The sequence below is a fragment of the Glandiceps talaboti genome, chromosome 1 (assembly GCF_964340395.1).
Source record: "Glandiceps talaboti chromosome 1, keGlaTala1.1, whole genome shotgun sequence".
Lineage (NCBI taxonomy): Eukaryota > Metazoa > Hemichordata > Enteropneusta > Spengelidae > Glandiceps > Glandiceps talaboti.
Window position 1 is genome coordinate 9,127,961 of NC_135549.1, and position 20,363 is coordinate 9,148,323.

Genomic DNA, 20,363 nt, shown 5'->3' on the forward strand with positions numbered 1-20,363 from the left:
ATTGTTCAATCATGGTTTAAATCATACTATCTCAGCAGAAGAAACTCTCAATGTTAAAAACCTGCACAAAAATGGCTAATGTTTTAAAACACTCAAAAATACTGTTTCTCTAAACTGATATCATTTCAAATATCAAAGACTAAAACACTGAACTTGAAATTGACTGTACAGGCATAGTTTGTACAAATTTGAACTCTTTCGCTTTCCACACAAAGAATGACTTCATACTCAACAGTATCTACAATCCGATAACACTACCAACGATCACTGAGTCTACCAAAGGCGTTTTTTGTAATCAAGAGAGATAAATGAGGGAATATTGCACAGAATTTCATATATTATATATTATTAATATTATTATTATGCTTCTTGTCCTCATATCAAATACTTTGCATACAGTAATTTCTCATAAGGGCTTGTGGTTTTTTGCATAATATTAGATGCAGACATCACAATACGCTAAAACAATGCCCTAAAAGACAAATAAATGTCACATACATGTATTAGAAAGCAAGCCAGTAATCACTGAATACAGTAGGTCAAATTGCTATCAAATGTTATTTCTGTGTAAAACAAGTTATATTTTTATGATATGAAGCAAAATAAGAACCATTACATAAAATACTGTTGGAAGGAACAAGTTTGCATAACATAAAAGCAATATTGATAATTAGTAAAATTTATAAAAAGCTAGGAGAAAGTGTCAGAATTGTGTTACTATAAGCAACAACTCAGCTTATGGTGTCACTTTCCCTTCTGGCCTTTCATACCTTACAAAAGGTTTAACATTTAAAATAAAGCCAACACTTAAAAGCTTACCAACTGACAATTCAATATTTCTTTTGGCATATTTTCTTTGTAATCTGCCAACTCCATGCACTGTTTGGGTAGCCAAACACTACGTCAAGCAGATGAATCTAAAGATTGTAAAATAAAGTCATTGGTGTCTCTTCCCCACCCTCACAATGTTCTGCTTACATGTTTGGCGTGCCATCAATGGTTATGTTGCCTCCCCCACCTCAAGTTCTACTTCAAGGGTAAGCAGAATGTTTGGAGCACTGCCAATGATTGCATTTTACAGGATACAGTGAAACTACAGAACTCTAAATGTTTGGCACAGGGAACAAATGTTAACAGTGTACTAAATTCTAGGTTTTTAAACTGTCATTCTATCTTTATTCTATCCTGTACGTAACATACTCGGAAGACTACTATTTGATTATCTACAACTTCCAGTTATTGCTGCCTTTGTGAACATACATCTGTACAACAGAATGCTTCAATATTTGACCTTCTTTTTTTGAGTTCAATCAATCAATCAATAGACCAATCAAATTGATCAGTCTGAACACAGCAGAATTTGAACCACTGCTCTGTGTTATCAGATATGGTTAAATACGGCTGGATTTCTGATACATAGATGAAGCAATTTCAAATTGATCAAATATGTCAGTGCGAAGCTGCAGAGTTTTAATAGATGCCTGTTTGTGTCTGTTATGTGATATATACATTGTTACTGGTACTGATCTGTTAAGTTTTATTTAAAGTTAATCTACAAATCTTGACATGCCATGTTTATGGTAATTGCTAACTGTTGCCTAGACTCATTTTATACATCTCAAAATCCTGCCTTTTTCTGAATGATAATGATTTTTTTACAATGCAAGTTGATTCTGTTGTCTCAGTTCATATCTGAGCATAGATTAGTTGGGTTCAGCCCTATGGGATGATACTTGTGGGATCCATATGATTGAACAAGAAAATACTAGTAGCCGACAAGATTTTAACACATATTTTTGATAGTCCTACATGTATGTGATCTGCTGACTGTGTCTAAACACTTGTATTGTTTGCTGTAATAGATTCATACATTTCGTAAAACATCACTATCCTTGAATTCTAAATTTCCACACAAAGCTCTATCTCATATCAACATTATATGTATATCATATGGTCGTCCATCTTTCAACCAATTTGTATGTTAGATTGTAAACTAGATTTTGCAGAAAATGTTCACCTGTATAAAAATTACCTATTGTAATATATATGCTTCTACTAAATAATTCATATGCCTTGCCTTGTCCAAACAGCACTAGAACAAACAATTTACGAGCAAAAACCTTGGAAATAAATTTGATATGTAGATAGGAGATTTATTTATCGGCATTAACTCATCAAGCACATGTATTAGGTACTTCGGCTGCTGGAACTTCATACAAATTGAGCTATTCGGCAGTTCAAGCTTAGTACAAGATAGTATTCATTTTAGAACAGAACACTGGGAAATAAAATAAATCACACCAAAACTAAATAAAAATTAAGAAATAATACAACCCAAATAGATTGGTGAGAGAGCTGACATCACTAATATTAAACTATATTCAAAATAGAAATCTTCTGTCTAAAAGCATTGGTGGTAGGACTAAAATTTACACTTCATATTTGCTGGTGTGTAAGAGTTTGTGATTTTGAGTTGAGCATAAAAGACCATATGGATTGTTTTCTATCACCCTTTGGTAGAACAATGTTGTTACTTTAGTATTCTACTGTGATAGTCTTTGTCTTCAGATACTCATTCAAGGCCTCTTGTCCTGTGAAGATACAAAATCAATCAATCAATCAATCAATCAATTGATAAATCAGTCAACCAACCAACCAACCAACCAATCAGTAACTTGAGTATTATAAAATAAGTCAGTCAACCAATCTATTGATCAATCAATCTATATATTGAATAAAATATAAAATTCTGAGGGGCTGGGGGGGGGGGGGGTATTTTGAATGCTCAATGTAACATTTCAGACACACATTGTATGTTGTATTAAAGTAAGAATACCCTGTCTACATATTACTCGACCAAATATGAGTTACTGTGTTGCACAAAACAAGATCAAACAAGTATTTTTTTTTCAGACATTACTGTGCGCTGTAGCAAACTAGATGAAAAGTGTAAGAGTTTTTTTTCCTGATATTGTTACTGTAGTGTGTTAAATACAAAATAAGATCAAGAGTGCATGTGTTGTTTTTCAGATATTGTTACTGTGTTAAATACAAAACAAAATAAAATTATTTTTTTTTCATAAAGAATTACTACTGTGTGCTATAGAAAATAAGATTACAAGTGTATTTTTTTTCCAAACACAACTACCATGTGTCATTGAAAAAAAAGATAAAAAAGTGCATGTATGTCTGCTCTCCAGATATTGTTACTGTGTCTTGTACAAACAAGGTGCAATCCAGTATTATTACACTAGGTAGCATGCTAGTTACATTCTACTAAAATGGGGTCATATAGTAAATGATCTATACTGTTTGCTCCATTTGTACATTAATAGAGCCTTATATTGTATAACCTGGTGTGAAATAAATGACAAACTATAATGACTTAGCACAGAGTGAGTTCGAAGTGATGGAATCAATAATGTAACTGACTGCTGACTGGTTTGGAATTGATCATTATAATGTGAATATCAAGACAGGAAATTACTTTGTAACAAAATAAGTTTATGGTACCAGTGTGCAAATGAATCCTGGTGACCGCTTGCTGTAATTTTAGATGAAACTGAGATGAAATTCTATATTGAAATTGTATATGAATGATTACATAGATGGCAGTTAGACATTCCATTTCCACCATTCTCTGCACATACGTTGTTCAAGTCCTAACACTGTGCATTAATGGAGAATCAAGATATTCAGATAGCAGTAGTAAAATTTAATGATCCCTATTTCATCTAGTCCATCTTAACTAATGTTAATATTTCATTTTAGTTCAGTATTTCACAATCTATTTCTTTCTAAATAAGTTATTCCCCCTTTCTGTAATATTTCTCATGAAATGATACATTTTTTTCTTGATGACTTTTCCATACATATACATTTCTGCTTGATTTCTGATATAAACATATATTTGATCAATAGCATAGCATCAATTGAATGGTTACTATACAAAGTTATGTATCCGAGTGAATAGACCCAATTATTTTTATTCAAAACTACTGTCTAGACTCTCACTCACGCCATTGTGTCGTATGCATTGTCTACGTTTCTACTAGTATAGCTATTTGGTTGGAGTTACATGTCAATTCAACATGTTCAAGGAACAACATGAATAGACGTGTTCTCCGCTGTTACATTTGATTACGTTATTTCATCGAAATTCTAAAATAAAACAGGATAAAGGACAATATAGTATAAAATAAAGATGATAAATTCAGTATATGAAGACTTTTGACACCATTGCAAAGTGGGAAATTGATGAACACTCATGAAATGCCTTTAACAACGATACATTTACTTTTTAACATGATATTTCTACAGAACATAGAGGGCCGAGGGAGAACTGCATACAGAACAAATAACAAAAATGTTCTAAAGTAGCTGCCATATTGACTTTTTCCATTGCTCTCGAAAGTATCTCAAGTGGGGGTAAAACATTCTGAAGGTTTCTAAAGGTATTTTACTGAGTGATGTTTCTTTTCTATCTAATATTTGCAAGAGGTCCAATTTATGTAACTTGTATGCTAATATTGAAAGGTAAAATTTCAAATTTTGTGTAGACCTAAACTTGGACTCTATGTACCTGCCAATGATTCAATACTACATGTGTAGATGCGTATTAAACCAGATGCCAGATCTGAAAAGGAATATATTAATGTGTGTATGTACACTTGATAAAAAGCGACTTCTGTTGTGTAGATTTCAAAATCCGTTCAAGAGATTTCGAAAAGGACCGTACACGGAATTGCTATAATACAAACTCCACGATCACATCTGTTGTGATTATTCATTGCAGACAACTTGCATGTCGTGTACTAGTATATGTTTTGATGTATTGTCATGTGTGTTGGCGATTTTTCGCCCAAAACTCAACATATAATCTATACACTGAAAGTTTATTTTTAGGACCAGACAGACTATTACGTTGCATTATATAAGCTTACACTCGAATGTTATGTTACAACATGACAAACATTCACAGACACAGACAAACTGATAAAAGAGTCGTGTGAACCACAGACAAGTACATGTATGTGCATGAACCTACATCAGAGGGGTGCCCGGTGTTGTTTTTGTATCAATATTTGTCAGTTTGATAGTGATAAGAAGTAGACTTTTTTCCATTCTGATCACAGGCGTTTCTATATAACTCCTGCAATAGTAGTATATCCAAATATTGCTTTCAATACAGAGTCAAAATCATTTACGTTGTATGTATACATATAATGGGAATATTGATTAACGATCAGTATATGCAGTTGTCATGGGGAGGGTCATGTTTTACACAATGGGACAAAGGGGAGGGTCACTTTTTACGAATGGAGAATTGGGGGGGGGGTCATGTTTTCTTAACAGACCATGTGTGATTTCCTCCCCCCTGTAAATACTGAAGGCTCCCTAAACCAACCAGAGTATTCATAGTAACTGAAATAATTCATGGTTGGCATACATTTTTAAAAGAATAGCAATTAGCAACATAAAACAAAACAGGAAATCAAATAAACCGGAAGAATCATACTTAATATGCAAATAATATGCAAATAAAGAAGCCAGAATTTATAATATTGTGATTAATATACAAAATTATACAACAGTTTACAAGTTTATAGTCTACAGGATGCCCATAAGTACATTTATACAGATATAAAGCAATCGTACAGTTCACATATTTTAATTTGCCATCAATATACAGAAAAACCATGATTTTACATCATTTATGAAATTGCTGCAAAAATTACCCTTAATATTGAAATAAAAATTGCCAACATATATTTTTTAATTGCTCAGATGATGGGGAACACAATGATATATGTTGGCAAAAATTAACATGAATTTCACACGAAACCCAAAAATCTGCCATATGCCCGCACTATAAGACATATGGTGATCGTGCTTTTAGTGTTGCTGCCCCCACTCTCTGGAATAATCTCCCACTCAACATCCATCAGTCACCTACCTTATCTGCTTTTAAATCCAATGTTAAAACTTTACTTTTTAAAACTGCTTTTTAAGTGTTATTTATATTGTATGAATTGCTTACAGCGTCTTTGATCAAATTTTTTGTGTGGATACTGACGCTTTATAAATAAATTATTATTATTATTATTATTATATTGTTTTTTTTTCTTTTAAAACTAGTTTTCAATTTAGAAAGTTCGTGCTAGTGCTGTTTTAAATGTCTAGGTAGTCAATTATTTCTTAATTGCAAACAAAGAGGGCATAAATTATTTCCCTTGATGTTTCACAGTTTCTTAAATTCCAAATTCCAAAATAACTAATTATTTCTATTTACTTTGAATACACAAAGATTTCATTATGTGTACATGTATGAAACACAAGTCAAAGTGAAGCATATAGTGATTTTTTAATGGACATGAACCTGTCAACGTACACAATGACATAAATATGTGAGTTAATGAATAAAGATGGGTTAGTTTTGGGTAATCCCAAATGACATTATCAACTGTATTTGTGTATCCTTTGGTGATACAGAGACTTGAAATTGCTAATATCTCATCAAATTACCACTTTCATTCTATCCAGGGTATGCCACTAACAAAAGGTGAAAAATAAACGAGTACTTGAAGTGACACCATTGTAAACTTAATCCAAAGGTTAGATTGTTATAAAAACCTTGCAGCTTAAAAGTGCACAAAAGTAGGAATTTTTTTCCCACTTACATGTGATATTTTCAACTCAACTACATAAGTAGAACTGTAGAGTTAGTAGTATATTCAATTCAAGTAGATTTATTGCAGTTAACACCATATGGTGTAAAGTAACAATACTATATTGTAGTTTATTTTCTAACAGTACAATTTTATCAATATACTACATACTAAATATACATGTACATAAAAGAACTCCTTGACACTATGCTCAAACCAGTTTTCATTCTCAAATTAATTAAACACTAAATATGTCACTATGCAAATTTCAGACGAGATATAAAATATTGCAAAGAAAATCTATACATAAATTTGATAAGCCTGCTTGAATTTGTTGGATAATCGGAAAGCTACAATTTTTAAAAACAGAATGAATATCAAAGTTCTTTGTAATTTTGTCTGGACCTTGTACCCATGAGGATGAAGGATGTTAATGATTCTTTTTTAAGGACAACACTGACAAATTTTTCGAGGAAAAAAGTAACTGGATATTCACTCAGTGTGTATTTCATCTACAGTACATTCAATTCAATAAGGTAGTTTATGTTTTGTTGCAGATCTCATGAGATATGCAAATATGCCTAGTAACAACGGTTGTCAAACGTGATCGTGGTCAAGCTTTCGTCATGGCCATGTGTGATGATGTTGAGAACAATAGTGTTGCTAAGCATTTGACACTTTCAGCTTGACCACCCTCAAGTGGTTGCTATGGATGCAATGGCTCATGTGGGATCTCATGAGATCTGCCACTGCCACGAGATGAAAAATACCGCCAATGGCGTTGTAACACAACTGTAGTTTTTAAAAATGTTTATCCATATGCTAGTCTATGTTGCTATGGGCGTGGTCTTGTTGCTAGGAAAATTTACATACATTTTTTGAATGTTTATTCAATTGTCTATTAAACCCTGTTGTTATCTTTGTGAAATACACCACCGTTTGGCTGTTGCTATGGGCGTGGTCATGGTTACTAGGGTATTTGCATACATTTTTTGAATGTTTATTCATCTGTCTTTCTATTCCTGTTGTTATCTTTGCAATATACGTGATTATTTGGCTGTTGTTATGGGCGTGGTCTTGTTGCTATGCAAATTTACATACATTTTTTGGATGTTTATTCAATTATCTATTAAACCCTATTGTTATCTTTGTGAAATACACCACCGTTTGGCTGTTGCTATGGGCGTGGTCATGGTTGCTAGGGTATTTGCATACATTTTTTGAATGTTTACTCACTTGCTTACCAGATGATGTTGTTATTTGACCAAAATATACTGCCATTTGGTTGTTGCTAAAGGGTGTGGTCATGGTTGCTAGGGCCAATTTTGTCAAAATGTTTTTAAGAAAATCTGCAGAATATAACAGTTTCAGAAACATCTTGCCAAGTTTCAGACTAATTGACCAAGTACTTTTTGAGATATAAGTTTTTGACCAAAAATGAACATTTTTACACCTAATTTGCATATCACTCATGGAATCATGGTATGCTTAATATTTCTTCGTCCATACATCCCTAGATACATTCCCATTAAATTTCAGCCCAATCTGCTCAGTAGTTTTAGAATTAAAGATTTTTAACCAAAAAGACACATTTTTAGCCCTAATTTGCATATCACTGATGGAATCATCCCGTCATGAACAAATCTTACTTTACACCCCCTTAAGAATGTTCCCACCAAATTTCGCACCAATCTCCCCAGTAGTTTCTGAGTTTAAGTTTTTTGACCAAAAATCACATTTTTTGACCCAAATCACACACCTGTGATGCGATCATTTTGATTTGAACAATTTCCCAACTAGACACCCAAAGTAATGGACCCACCAAATATCGTGGCAATCGGTTCAGCGGTTTTTGACTTTAAGTTGTTTACACACACACACACACACACACACACACACACACACATCCACACACACAGACAGACAGACAGACGCCGGGCGATCCCTATAGCACTACTGAACAAGTTCAGTTGTGCTAAAAACAGCTTATTCAATTCAACGCAATAACTTACAGTTATAGTTCCAATAGACGCTAATATTATTACAATGCATACCTTATTCAAAAAATGTATAATAAATTGTGAATGAAACTAACATGAACTACATTATTAAGTTTTCAATTATGACTCTTTCAAAATATATACTTTAACATATTCAATCTGCATAGATGTTGAAGTAAAATTTGTATATAGAAATTTATAAATGAGCCTGCTACTTACCAAGATCTTTGCCAAAACCAGATTGTTTGAATCCACCAAATGGTGCTGCAACATCAGTCTTATTATAACAATTCATGAACACTGTACCAGCATCTAATTTGTCAGCTACATACAGGGCTTTAGACATGTCTTTGGTGAACACTCCAGATGCAAGACCAAACTCAGTAGCATTGGCACTCTTTAACATACCATCAATGTCGCTGTGAATATTTACAAAAACAAAAGTTTTCTCTAGTTGTTCTAAAACATGAACATTTCATCTCTTTTAGATTTTAGACTTTATAATATTCATCTAACCTAATGACAACAGATCATTTTTGTGAAGGTTAGTGATTCTGAAGAATATCACAGTGAAAGATGAAAAACAAATTGTTCATAAGATTCACTTACCCATTTTTGAATTTTGAGATAATCATAATAGGGCCAAAGGACTCTTCTTTTGCAATCATCATGTTGTCATGAACATCAGTGAAAACTGTTGGTTCCATGAACAAGCCTAGTGGGAAATGAAGAGAACGTTGTTTTCCGTAAATTCCACTGAAAACAAAAGAAACTATGAAATCGTTGCTAGAGGGCGATATACCCAGACACAGTTTATGTGCATAGCTAACTGATCACCTAGACAATTGATAAAATATCAATTAAAAGTGCTGAGGAAACTGCCCTTATCATTGAGTGGAAAGGTTCACTGGATAACCAGATAGACGTGGTTGAAATGACCATTTGGAGGACTCAATTTAGTATCAGCCTTTGATTGGAAAGCAGACAAAAACTAAAAGGTAGAAAGAAGATTGAGATAGTACTTACCAGGCCTATCTGCTTGTTTACCGCCATACACTAATGTAGCGCCCTCTTTGATACCAATCTCACAATATTCAACAAGTTTCTCTAGATGAGCTCTGTGGTTCTGAGGTCCATGTGCTGTAGATCTGTCTAATGGATCACCAATTTTCATCTTCTTGATTTCCTCAATCTACAAATCACAACAGATGAACAATACAATGTGAACTTCATGACAAACCATGGCTAACTGACTGTAGCACAAACAATTTCAAGGGCATTACCATCACAATCTAAATGCCAATCATGGTAACATCTAAACAGAATTTCCTCTAATGTATGTCAACAACAACAACAACAACAACAACAACAACAGCAGCAACAGCAACAACAACAACAACAACAACAACAACAACAACAAATCAGCAAAAGGAAGAGAATAAAGATAAATATTTTTTAATTGTTGAAATATCTAAATTCATTTCCAATGTAAATCTTCCAGTTTTAATCCATTTTATCTGACTACAGTACAACTCCTTTCATCTTGGACAAAGCGTTGACTTTTTAGCTCTAATAGATGCCTGATTTGCTCTACAGCCAGCTCTAACACTTATACTCATATTAAGTGCCACAACTTTTACTCTCAATTCTTGGTACCTGAAATAGAATATTACTGCCTATGCGCATCATAAAAATAACGAACATTTAATTTCTTGGTTGACACCGTAACTACCGCTCCACAGATTACTATAGGCACGCGTGAGAATAAGTCAACCTTCTTGTTCTATTTTGACCCTCTAGCATAAGGTAAAAAAACTATTGCAGGTACTGAGAATTTCTCATTATCCCTAGTCTGTTTACTATCAAACTTACCACTTTCTGGACGAATTCATCATGGATAGATTCTTCTACAAAGAGACGTCCAGCGGCAATACAGTTTTCACCTTTGTTAAAGAATACAGCACCACATCCCTGAAAATATACATAGGAAATGTCAGTTATTATCTAGACACTGACAAGGAAGAAGATGAAAAAAGTGTCATCACTAAATACATCTTATTGTCTAAGAGTTAAGCTGTCAAAATATACAGGGTCTCAGAAAATAAAAGCAAAATTTCAGGGATTATATATAACAAATGTCTTATATGACTAGATATGTGTACTCTATTTTTATCAAATTATTACAGAGTTGAATATAGAACTGTAAACTGATGTGGGAAGAATCAGACTAGCTACCAGTCCTGGTTGTATCATTTGCACAAATCTTTGTCAGTAGACATGGTACAAGTTTAGCAAGAAAACTGCATCTTGTGCATGATTCAATCACCACATTCCCTCTTTCTAAGACAATTGTAAGCTATTAAATTCATCATTGAGAAGGAAGACCACCATCACAGTATAGCTCAATACAGTAATCCAGAAATCACGTTTTTCAACACTGAGGGCACTATTCACTCAAAATGAAATAGACAGTAGGAGAACACAGTCTACAATCATGTTTTCAACACTGGGGGCGTTATTCACTTTAAATGAAAGAGACAGTCATAAAGGCGTGAAAGCATATCAGCTTTAAACAAGATTAACAACTTACATTTCTGACAGCCTTGTCTAACTCACAGTCACTGAAAATGACAAGAGGAGATTTGCCGCCCAATTCCAATGATACTTTCTTCAGATTACTAACTGCACAACTGAAGATCAAAAAGAAAGGGAACAAACTTACAACATCTGAGTAAGGAGTTCAAATTATTTTTTTGTGATTATTGAAAGGATGGATGATAATGTCATCACTTGTAAAGGTTATAAGTTATATACCTCTTCAATATCTACTTCATCATATTAAATTGAGATTGATAAAGTGTGTTATCTGTAAATGCATTTTACAATTTTTTTATTTCACTCGCTTCAAAGTAGATTGGTTGAGATATCTAATGCCATTAGGAATATAATACTGTTATATCAAAAGTTTTGAGACGTCACTCAAAACAAAAAATTTCATAATGCATTGACAATATTTGAATAAGTCCTACAATACACACAAGTATAATACACTGAAAATGAACATAGAAGGAGAACAAATTTAAACATCTTGCACCTTAATAATAAATGTAAATGATTGTAGTTTGGTAAAACACCCTGTAATCATTAAATGCATTTTTGTACTTTTGCAAATTCATTGCGAAACATTGTAATTTTCAATATTAAAAACAAATATTGTGTCTTTTGTCTTACTTTTATTTTCACGAAAATTGTAATTTTTTCAAAAGTGGAATGAACTGCTTTGTTTTTTTAAAAAGGAAACCTTTTCTTTGCTACACTTTAAAAGATAAAAAGAAACTTCAACCATGATGCAATTTTTATTTCATCTAGTGCTGGTCCCAAAGGTATCACAACTAGTCAAAATCAATTTGATGCACTAAAAGTTGTCTGTGCGTATTTTATGGTCCAACAAGGACAGCCACGTATTCATCCAAACCAGTTAAATCAATAAAAATACCGGTGTAATAACACTGTAATGTCTACTATTTGTATCTCAGCCATACTAAGGATAGGCTAAGCCATAAAATCAAGCACATAAAAACCATGGATTTGTCTCATGGAATGAGATCAGCGTAGCATCACTAATGACAACTCTCAATAAAACTCTAACATTTTCCATGAAGTTATTGGAGTTTAATGAAGTGTAAAGTTTAGTTAAGGTATTATAGTAAGCCTTACCTCTTCATGATCTGTTTACCAATTGGAGTTGAACCAGTGAAGCCTAGTTTACGAATGTCTGGGTGATCTGACATAGCTTGACCAACGACGGCACCTAGTGAATTAAGAAGGGGAAGATGGTGACAAATTTGACACATCAGTTTGAGCTCAGCTGCAATGTACAGTTAATAGGTTAAATGAATCTGTTTGTGTACTCCCTATAGCCTTTCTAATGACATCATATTTAGCATAATGGAGACATTCAAATTTAATTTGTCTTATCATTCTTGATATAGGATAAGTTTTACAAAGTGAACAACCACAACTTTGCAGTCTTTTCACTAGAAAGTCACACAAGGTCACTCAGGATGCTGCTATTGGTGAGTGCATCAATGATTTTTATTAGTTGCCATAAAAGAATATGGAGATCATTCAAATTATGACACGTATTCAAATATACACATATACATTGTGATGGTATGATTGCAAGGTCATAACTATAAATGTAGAGACTGTGTTGTGTGTTATCCTTCCTGGCCTCAGACATAGAACACACACAGTAAACTCTTCACAACTTTCTCCACTATGTGCATAAAACATGTCAATCACAGATGGTTTGTTTTTACATTGACTTGGGTAACCCATTTCACACTAAGCCTTGATGATTTTTAAAAAATAAAATACAGTGAGTCTTAATAAAATTGTCTAGGTACACCAGTTAGAAGTCAGATGACTTCAGTGAAATCTGTAGATGTATATCTTTTTACTCTGGGTGCCAATGTGGTATCAAATCACCTCTAACCCCTAACATGAAGAGAGATTTAAGATTCCATGAAGGGTAGCACGAGACTATACTGTTCTAAACATAAACCGTTTGCCATAAGCTATATGTACCTCAGATTGCTTCAGCTATTCAACTTACATTTGTGATGTATGAAAACCAATGCATCTGAAATCTCCACATGTCAAACTCTGTATGTGAACTTTTCCATGGAATCTGAGCCCCCCCCCCCCCCCCCCCCCCATTTGTCCACACCAGTACATCCTTGTATCAATGTTAACTCTACCAATATCTACACTTTTTTTCCCTCACAATAATAATAATTACTATAGTTGTATTATGTTTTAGAATAATTCAACTTACCAGAGCCAGGCAGGATGTTAATAACACCTGGTGGGAAGCCTGCCTTGACAGTAAGTTCAGCAAACTTGAGGGCAGTTAATGGTGTGACCTGGGCTGGTTTGAGTACAACTGTGTTACCAGCGGCTATGCATGCTGCCATCTTCCATGCTAACATCATCAATGGATAATTCCAAGGAATAACTATGGCACAGACACTGTAGAGCAAGCATGGACAGAATTTAGTCTTATGTGCCGATAATTATGACATGTATTAACAGTGACTACTTGTATCAGTGCATGTCTAACACTACCATGGTATTTACACTGCAGTACAATACTGAAACCTATATATATTGCATACATGTATGAAAAGGAACAATGCACAATTGCCCAATGTACACTAAATCACATGGATACATAGTCTAGTTCCTATTTGGTGGTTTAGTTAGAGACCACAATGGCATCCACACTAACAGGATACATGGTTGTGTTATATTTTCCAAAATTCTGCTCTTCTAGATAGATATGTAATAAACAGAACACGATGGAGCATGGGTGCCAGGGTAGGTGCAGTACTTAGGGCATTTACACATTTGTTCTTGCCATTGTTTTCTGCTGCACTTTCAGACTTTACTTTTGAAAGTATTATGCAAAAAACACCGCAAGCGTTTGTGTAGATACCCCAAGTATGACAGTCACACTTGAATATCCATATCCAATACCCAACAAACAAAATGATACTCATATTAAGGTATATACAGAGGAATTTTTATTTTATTTTATTTATTTTTTTACAGATTTTGGAAAAATGTCACCAAACTATATAAAGAAAAACATTGCCGCATGGTCAACTTTAAGGACATTTGAAATGCTAACTTCATAGTGACAGTAACAAATATGAGTTATTTACATGTTTTCTAAAAAAAAAGAAGACAAAAACCGAATTGACTCAAAAACCTCCAACTCTATATAAGTTTCTACACAATCCTAATTTATACTATTTTGGTTACCTGACTCAACGTGACTTGGCAGACTACCCAATCTTATATCATTAAATGGCATCAGCATACCAAAGACATAAAATCACAACAGTTAACTTAACAGTAATTACTGTTCTATATTTAGTATTTTGACCTTTACATAATACAAACATCTAGTTTATAGTTATGTTAATTATGAAATATTAAATACACCCCTGTGATGGAGGCTTAGTTTTACAATTATCACGTCTACCATACTTAATACTTCAATTATGAAAATAAAATTGTACATTTTTATTGGTAAGACTAATCTTCAGAAATAAACTAAAATGTAATGGCTAGGGTAATATTAATAACTGTGATTATGTTTCATGTCATGCTTTATGCTGGAAATTGATAATACAGTTTTGTGTTTCCTCAAAGATGCTATCACTTCACTGCACAGTTCTAAATCTGAACACAATCCTTAATAGTTTGAATACATTCTTTGAATACATACATACAGATCTGTACTTACCCCAAAGGTTCTCTCTTTGTGTAGGTCAGGTTTCGGTTGGGTCTTGCGTTGTTAATTGGAATTGTAACACCCTAGTGAAATATGACAAGTCAAAAATAAGCCATTCAAAATCAAATTTCAATATACAAAATTTACAAATAATTCAAAACTGAATTACAATCAGAAATTGTAGATTTTGTCAGCCATATCAGTTCATGAGTTGAAAGCATAGAGTTTAGAACTGGCGAGGATAAGACAACATTGTTGTGGTGTAGATGTTTTCAGTATGTTTTATAATAATAGTAGTTATTATGATAAACAGACATATACGACACAAACGCCAAAATAAGTGGAAATCATGTTTAAATTTTCTTCAGTTTTTTTACATCCTAACTGCTACAGAATGTAAGACTGCATCACCTATATTCACTTACATACTGTCACCATGTTTACAAATATTTATATCACTAAATAAAATGAAACTTTCTTATATTTTGTCTTGAATGAATCAATTGTAGGACTTTCTCATAGTAGTATAATGCATGTGTTCATTGCCTATGCTAACTCAGTAACAATTTGTCTGCTGGAGCACAAATGATATTTCCTGTAATCTGCATCTAATCAGCCAATTTGTAACAGTGAATTCATAAAGTGCAATGCATAGTAGGATAAGGACACAACTACATTAAACTTGGTGATAACTTTGTTAGCACAATGATGATACAGAGAAGTATGCAATTGGTACAAACCTGGATTTTATCACACCATCCTGCAAAGTACCTAAATGTATCAATAGACATTCCTACGTGTGTTTTCAGTGCTAATGTGTATACAGCACCAGAATCTATGCTTTCTAATGTAGCTAGTTCATCTTTGTGTTCATCCATCAAGTCTGCTAACCTAGGAGCAACAAGAAAAAACACGATATAATCTCTGACTGAAAGAATTCATTGAAGCGTAAAAGTAAATCATCCTATTGGGATAGACACAGCAAGTTTATGTTATACAGCTATAGTAAGATGGCTTATGAAGGATTTAGTACTTTCTCCATACATCTATCTCTTATTCCATATAGTGGTAATCATGGAAACATGAATTATAGGGATTGATTATGAATGTAACACCATTGTGAAAGGAATAAATCCCCCCTTGTCAAACAAATAACAATTCTACAAACATATGCAGCACATGAGTCGTCGACTTATGGGTTTTCAAATTATAATTGAGTCAAAAGCTGTCAACTAAATTTCAGTTTACAATGCAATATTTTTAGGTGGTAATTTAATCAATTTCTGGTGAACAATATCTGGCAAACAATTTTCTACATCAATTTTTTTTCTTCTGATTTGTCTGTAAACAGGACTGACATTGTATGATTCAGTTAGACTTCAATCTCTTTATAAAGAACTCATTGGGAAACATGAAAACGGTGTGTGCTATAATGAATTCATTGGGAAACATGAAAATGGTATGTTATAATGAATTAATTGGGAAACATGAAAATGGTATGTTATAATGAATTCATTGCTATATTGAAGCTTGTACTCTGGTCAAGCTTTTTTTGAAAGTTATATCATGAGAAGCAAACAGATAATCTTTAACAACAAGCTGAAGTAATCAGAATAGGCATACATTGCAAGCTGGTTTAAATTAGTAAAATGAGTTACAGAATACTCCTTCTATCCAATATCATACTATCTAGTATATGTTATCAAATTATTCCAATATAGAGTAAACACATACCTGTACATAAGCTTGCCTCTATCCCTGGCATTCATTTTACCCCATTCTCCTTCTTCAAAGGCAGCCTACGTAAACAACAAAAAATAGTTTTCAAAAAATGGTATGATGACCACTTTCTCACTCAAAAGTGAGGAAAACGCATCTGTTGATTGTTGTATTGTGATTCAGGTCAGATTACCAAACTTTTGACAGTATTTTGTAAAATTCATGATTTACATTAAAGGTACTATTTTTTTGTATATTACAGGTATGGTACAAATTTTCCGGATGACTCCTTACTGATATTACCAGCTACTTAGTGCGTCATATTGACAGTGTAATTGACAATTGACAAGGCACATGTTTATTTTGTAACTGGTATTGTCATTGACACTGCCAATTGAGCTCATTTACACATTTCTCATGTTACAACCATTGGCAATATAAACTTCATCTGCCTGGCAAGTGTTCTAACTGTTCCTATCTCAAACAATGGCATGATTATGTTGTGTATATTGAGGCATACAAATCATATCACACATTACTGCATGGAGCTGTACGTACCTTTGCTGATTTGACTGCTTTCTGTACATCAGGACCTGCTGCTTTGCTGATTTTACAAATGACAGATTCATCATTTGGATTAATAGTATTAAATGTGTTACCATCAATGGCATCAACAAACTCATTGTTGATGAATATTTGATGAGGGAATTTCAATTTCATATTATTTACATCCATTTCAACCTGCAAATAAAATAAACAAAATGATAAGAACATAAATCACATGGGATTGAATGATGGGTCTGTGGGAGTCTAGATTTAAAGGGGAACACCACTCCAGGAAATAGAGACATTTTCATAAACCATGGGTGCTGGAGAGTCATTTCATGATTTTACATCACCTATAATTACTTGTGATTTCAGAAAAATGTCAAGTTGATCTTGTGCATTTACAATGTATCTTTGCTATGGGCTATTGCATCATGGGAGATAGCAGAAATAATATATTCATGTTACACAATGAATATTCATGAAATATTTTACACTCAAGGGTATAGGCTCTCAGGATCATGGAGATTCAGTGTGGAACTTGAATACATTTTTTCTGCGTACTCCCATGATGCAATAGCACATAGCAAAGATGTCCTATAAAATCACAAGATCAACTTGATGCTTCCCTGAAATTGGACGTAATTGTAGTTGATGTAACCTCATGAAACGACTCTCTAGAACCCATAGTTTATGAAATTGTCTCTTTTTCCTGGAGTGGTGTTCCCCTTTAATATCTGATTGCAAAGTTACCACTTACCATAGATCATAGATTCAAGTTACTTATCATCTATTTAAACATTACATCTCACAGTTAACATTTTGTCAGTCAGTGGAATAACTCATGCTATTACCACTTCAGTTGTACCACTACAAACTACATGAGAATTAAAGACAAGAGTGTCTACAACTACTTACAGCATCATACGTGAATTCTGCATCACCTTCTCCTCTACCTTTACGTACTACTAGCTGTGTAAAGTCTTCTAATGTTGTAGCCATATACACATCTTCATTTTGTAATTCAATACCATTACACTTTTGTTTGACTTCTTCAACAAGTCTGATAAACAAAGAGGAAAGAAGATCATAAATTCCGGTATAACAATTTGACACAAGCCTTATAGATAGAGAAAAGAGCTAACCAGCATGATTGTAGAACAGAGGACTAACTGTACAATGGATGTATGTTTATATTCATGCTATAGGGAGTTAGGGTTATGGTTAGGTCATGGATAGGAATATAGTTAGATCCACTAACATAAAGCTGATTTGTATGGCCACATGGTGTATTACACTTGCTTTAGGTAAGCTTAGAATTATCAAGTTGTTTGTAAGTGTCTTTACAGGTTCATATACACAGTCACCTTATCATGTGGTTAACAGCATTATTTCAACATTTCTAGGAACCTCATGCAAAGATAGACACTGTTCTACCACTAGTACAAGATTCATAGACAAATCTCAAATTTAACCATGGCAATCACATTTCCTTGTACATGGGATCAGAACCACTAGTAATATTGAGGTAAACCAAGATGCATCCCCATTAAATTTCAGCCCAATCTGTTCAGTAGTTTTGGAATTAAAGATTTTTGACCAAAAAGACGCATTTTTAGCCCTGATTTGCATATTACTGATGGAATCATCATGTCATGAACAAATTTTAATTTACACACCCCTAAGAATGTTCCCACCAAATTTCAGACCAATTTGCCCAGATTGTGTGGTTCCGATTTATATGCTCAAATTTTAAATATGTGGGGTAGGTAGCTTTTTTATTTTATTTAATTTCATTTATTTTTTTCATGTGTGAGTGTCTAGTTCAGGTTTTCCATTGTTTTCCAAATGGTCTCTGTGTTATCTATTTCTTACATTCAGATGTACAGCTATTACAGATAGGAAGAACAGTTTTATATTGTCTTTTTAAGTTGAACTCAGTTTCCACATCCAATATTTCTTGTAAGACTTCACAATATTGTGATTTTAATATTTTTTTCTTGAATATGTAAAATAAAGTTTAGGGTCAGCAGTAAAATACTAGGTGGAGTAGGGTAACCGGAACTAAACAATCAATATTTTTACACCTTACGATAAAATATTAATAACTACCTGGCAGTCATATACACAATATCTAATCTTTTTATCACGTAACCCTAGAGACACACACTCTTCTGATCCTAACCAATATATTATATGAATACCTGCCAACCCCTAAAGACACTCTCTAGTTTTATCCCAACAAATACCTTTTCACCAATTCATATGCCAGGCAAATCCTTAGCTTATCTTTACAAAATTTGACAAAAAAACAACATCAAAATTTCATACTAACCCATGTATTTATCAATTTATCCCCTAGCTAATCTGTAAATGTTCAAGATATCACACAGTGATATAAATACACTGCAACAGTCACCAAAACAAACCTCTATCCGCCTTTTTTGTAATTTATACATTCCAGTAGAGAGAGTGAAATGTACAACATAAACTCATTACAATTTTTATTAATAGTATACATGTAACTATACGAAAAATTTAATACCATCATTATCATTATTATAGGCTTTTTAAAAAGCTCTATCAAACTTATCAGACCTTTCCTACAGACTACAGTAAGCTTTCCATCCAAATAGATTCCACTATGTCATCATTCAACTAATTAATTGAATTAATATAAGTCATACATCAACAAAACAAACCATTACAAATGTGTTCCTACCTTGCGACGTCCATGGAGCCAGCTCCCATTTTAAAGAAATCTGTTGATCCGTCAATATTTTCATTACTAAGAATACCAGCCCATATTGCCTAGAGTTAAAATAGCAGTCATGTCAAAACTTGAATTTAAAGAATATTTATGGTTTCATTTAAGAGCAATGTATGTCAGAAGGAAAACAGATGTGACACATATCAAACTCTTTATATAAGGTACATAGATAAATATACATTATATTCATTATCATAGGAATACACCTTGCTTTATATATTACTTCCTGTATATGGGGTCATTGTGAACAATAGATGGACATATTATGCCATTATACAGGCTGTAATATTTCAGAAGTATCTCTAAATATTATTTCCAGACATCCACTTCCTTCAGTCTAGAGGTTATCCATGGCT

The 20,363-nt window shown here is 33.3% G+C and overlaps 1 protein-coding gene across 2 annotated transcripts in view; it reads right to left on the minus strand.

Moving 5' to 3' along the window:
- Nucleotides 1-20,363, minus strand: part of LOC144453936 (mitochondrial 10-formyltetrahydrofolate dehydrogenase-like) — a 41,931-nt gene continuing 21,568 nt past the window's right edge. For both annotated transcript variants that reach the window (XM_078145309.1, XM_078145316.1), the window contains exons 9-22: nucleotides 19,960-20,048; nucleotides 18,156-18,300; nucleotides 17,250-17,432; nucleotides 16,707-16,771; nucleotides 15,713-15,863; nucleotides 14,985-15,055; nucleotides 13,509-13,702; nucleotides 12,386-12,479; nucleotides 11,259-11,358; nucleotides 10,541-10,639; nucleotides 9,695-9,860; nucleotides 9,278-9,383; nucleotides 8,888-9,087; nucleotides 1-2,591 (exon numbers count right to left, since the gene is read on the minus strand). In XM_078145309.1, the coding sequence (XP_078001435.1) occupies nucleotides 2,536-2,591; nucleotides 8,888-9,087; nucleotides 9,278-9,383; nucleotides 9,695-9,860; nucleotides 10,541-10,639; nucleotides 11,259-11,358; nucleotides 12,386-12,479; nucleotides 13,509-13,702; nucleotides 14,985-15,055; nucleotides 15,713-15,863; nucleotides 16,707-16,771; nucleotides 17,250-17,432; nucleotides 18,156-18,300; nucleotides 19,960-20,048 (1,719 nt within the window). In that variant the 3' untranslated portion in view covers nucleotides 1-2,535. The remainder of the gene's footprint in view (nucleotides 2,592-8,887; nucleotides 9,088-9,277; nucleotides 9,384-9,694; nucleotides 9,861-10,540; nucleotides 10,640-11,258; nucleotides 11,359-12,385; nucleotides 12,480-13,508; nucleotides 13,703-14,984; nucleotides 15,056-15,712; nucleotides 15,864-16,706; nucleotides 16,772-17,249; nucleotides 17,433-18,155; nucleotides 18,301-19,959; nucleotides 20,049-20,363) is intronic.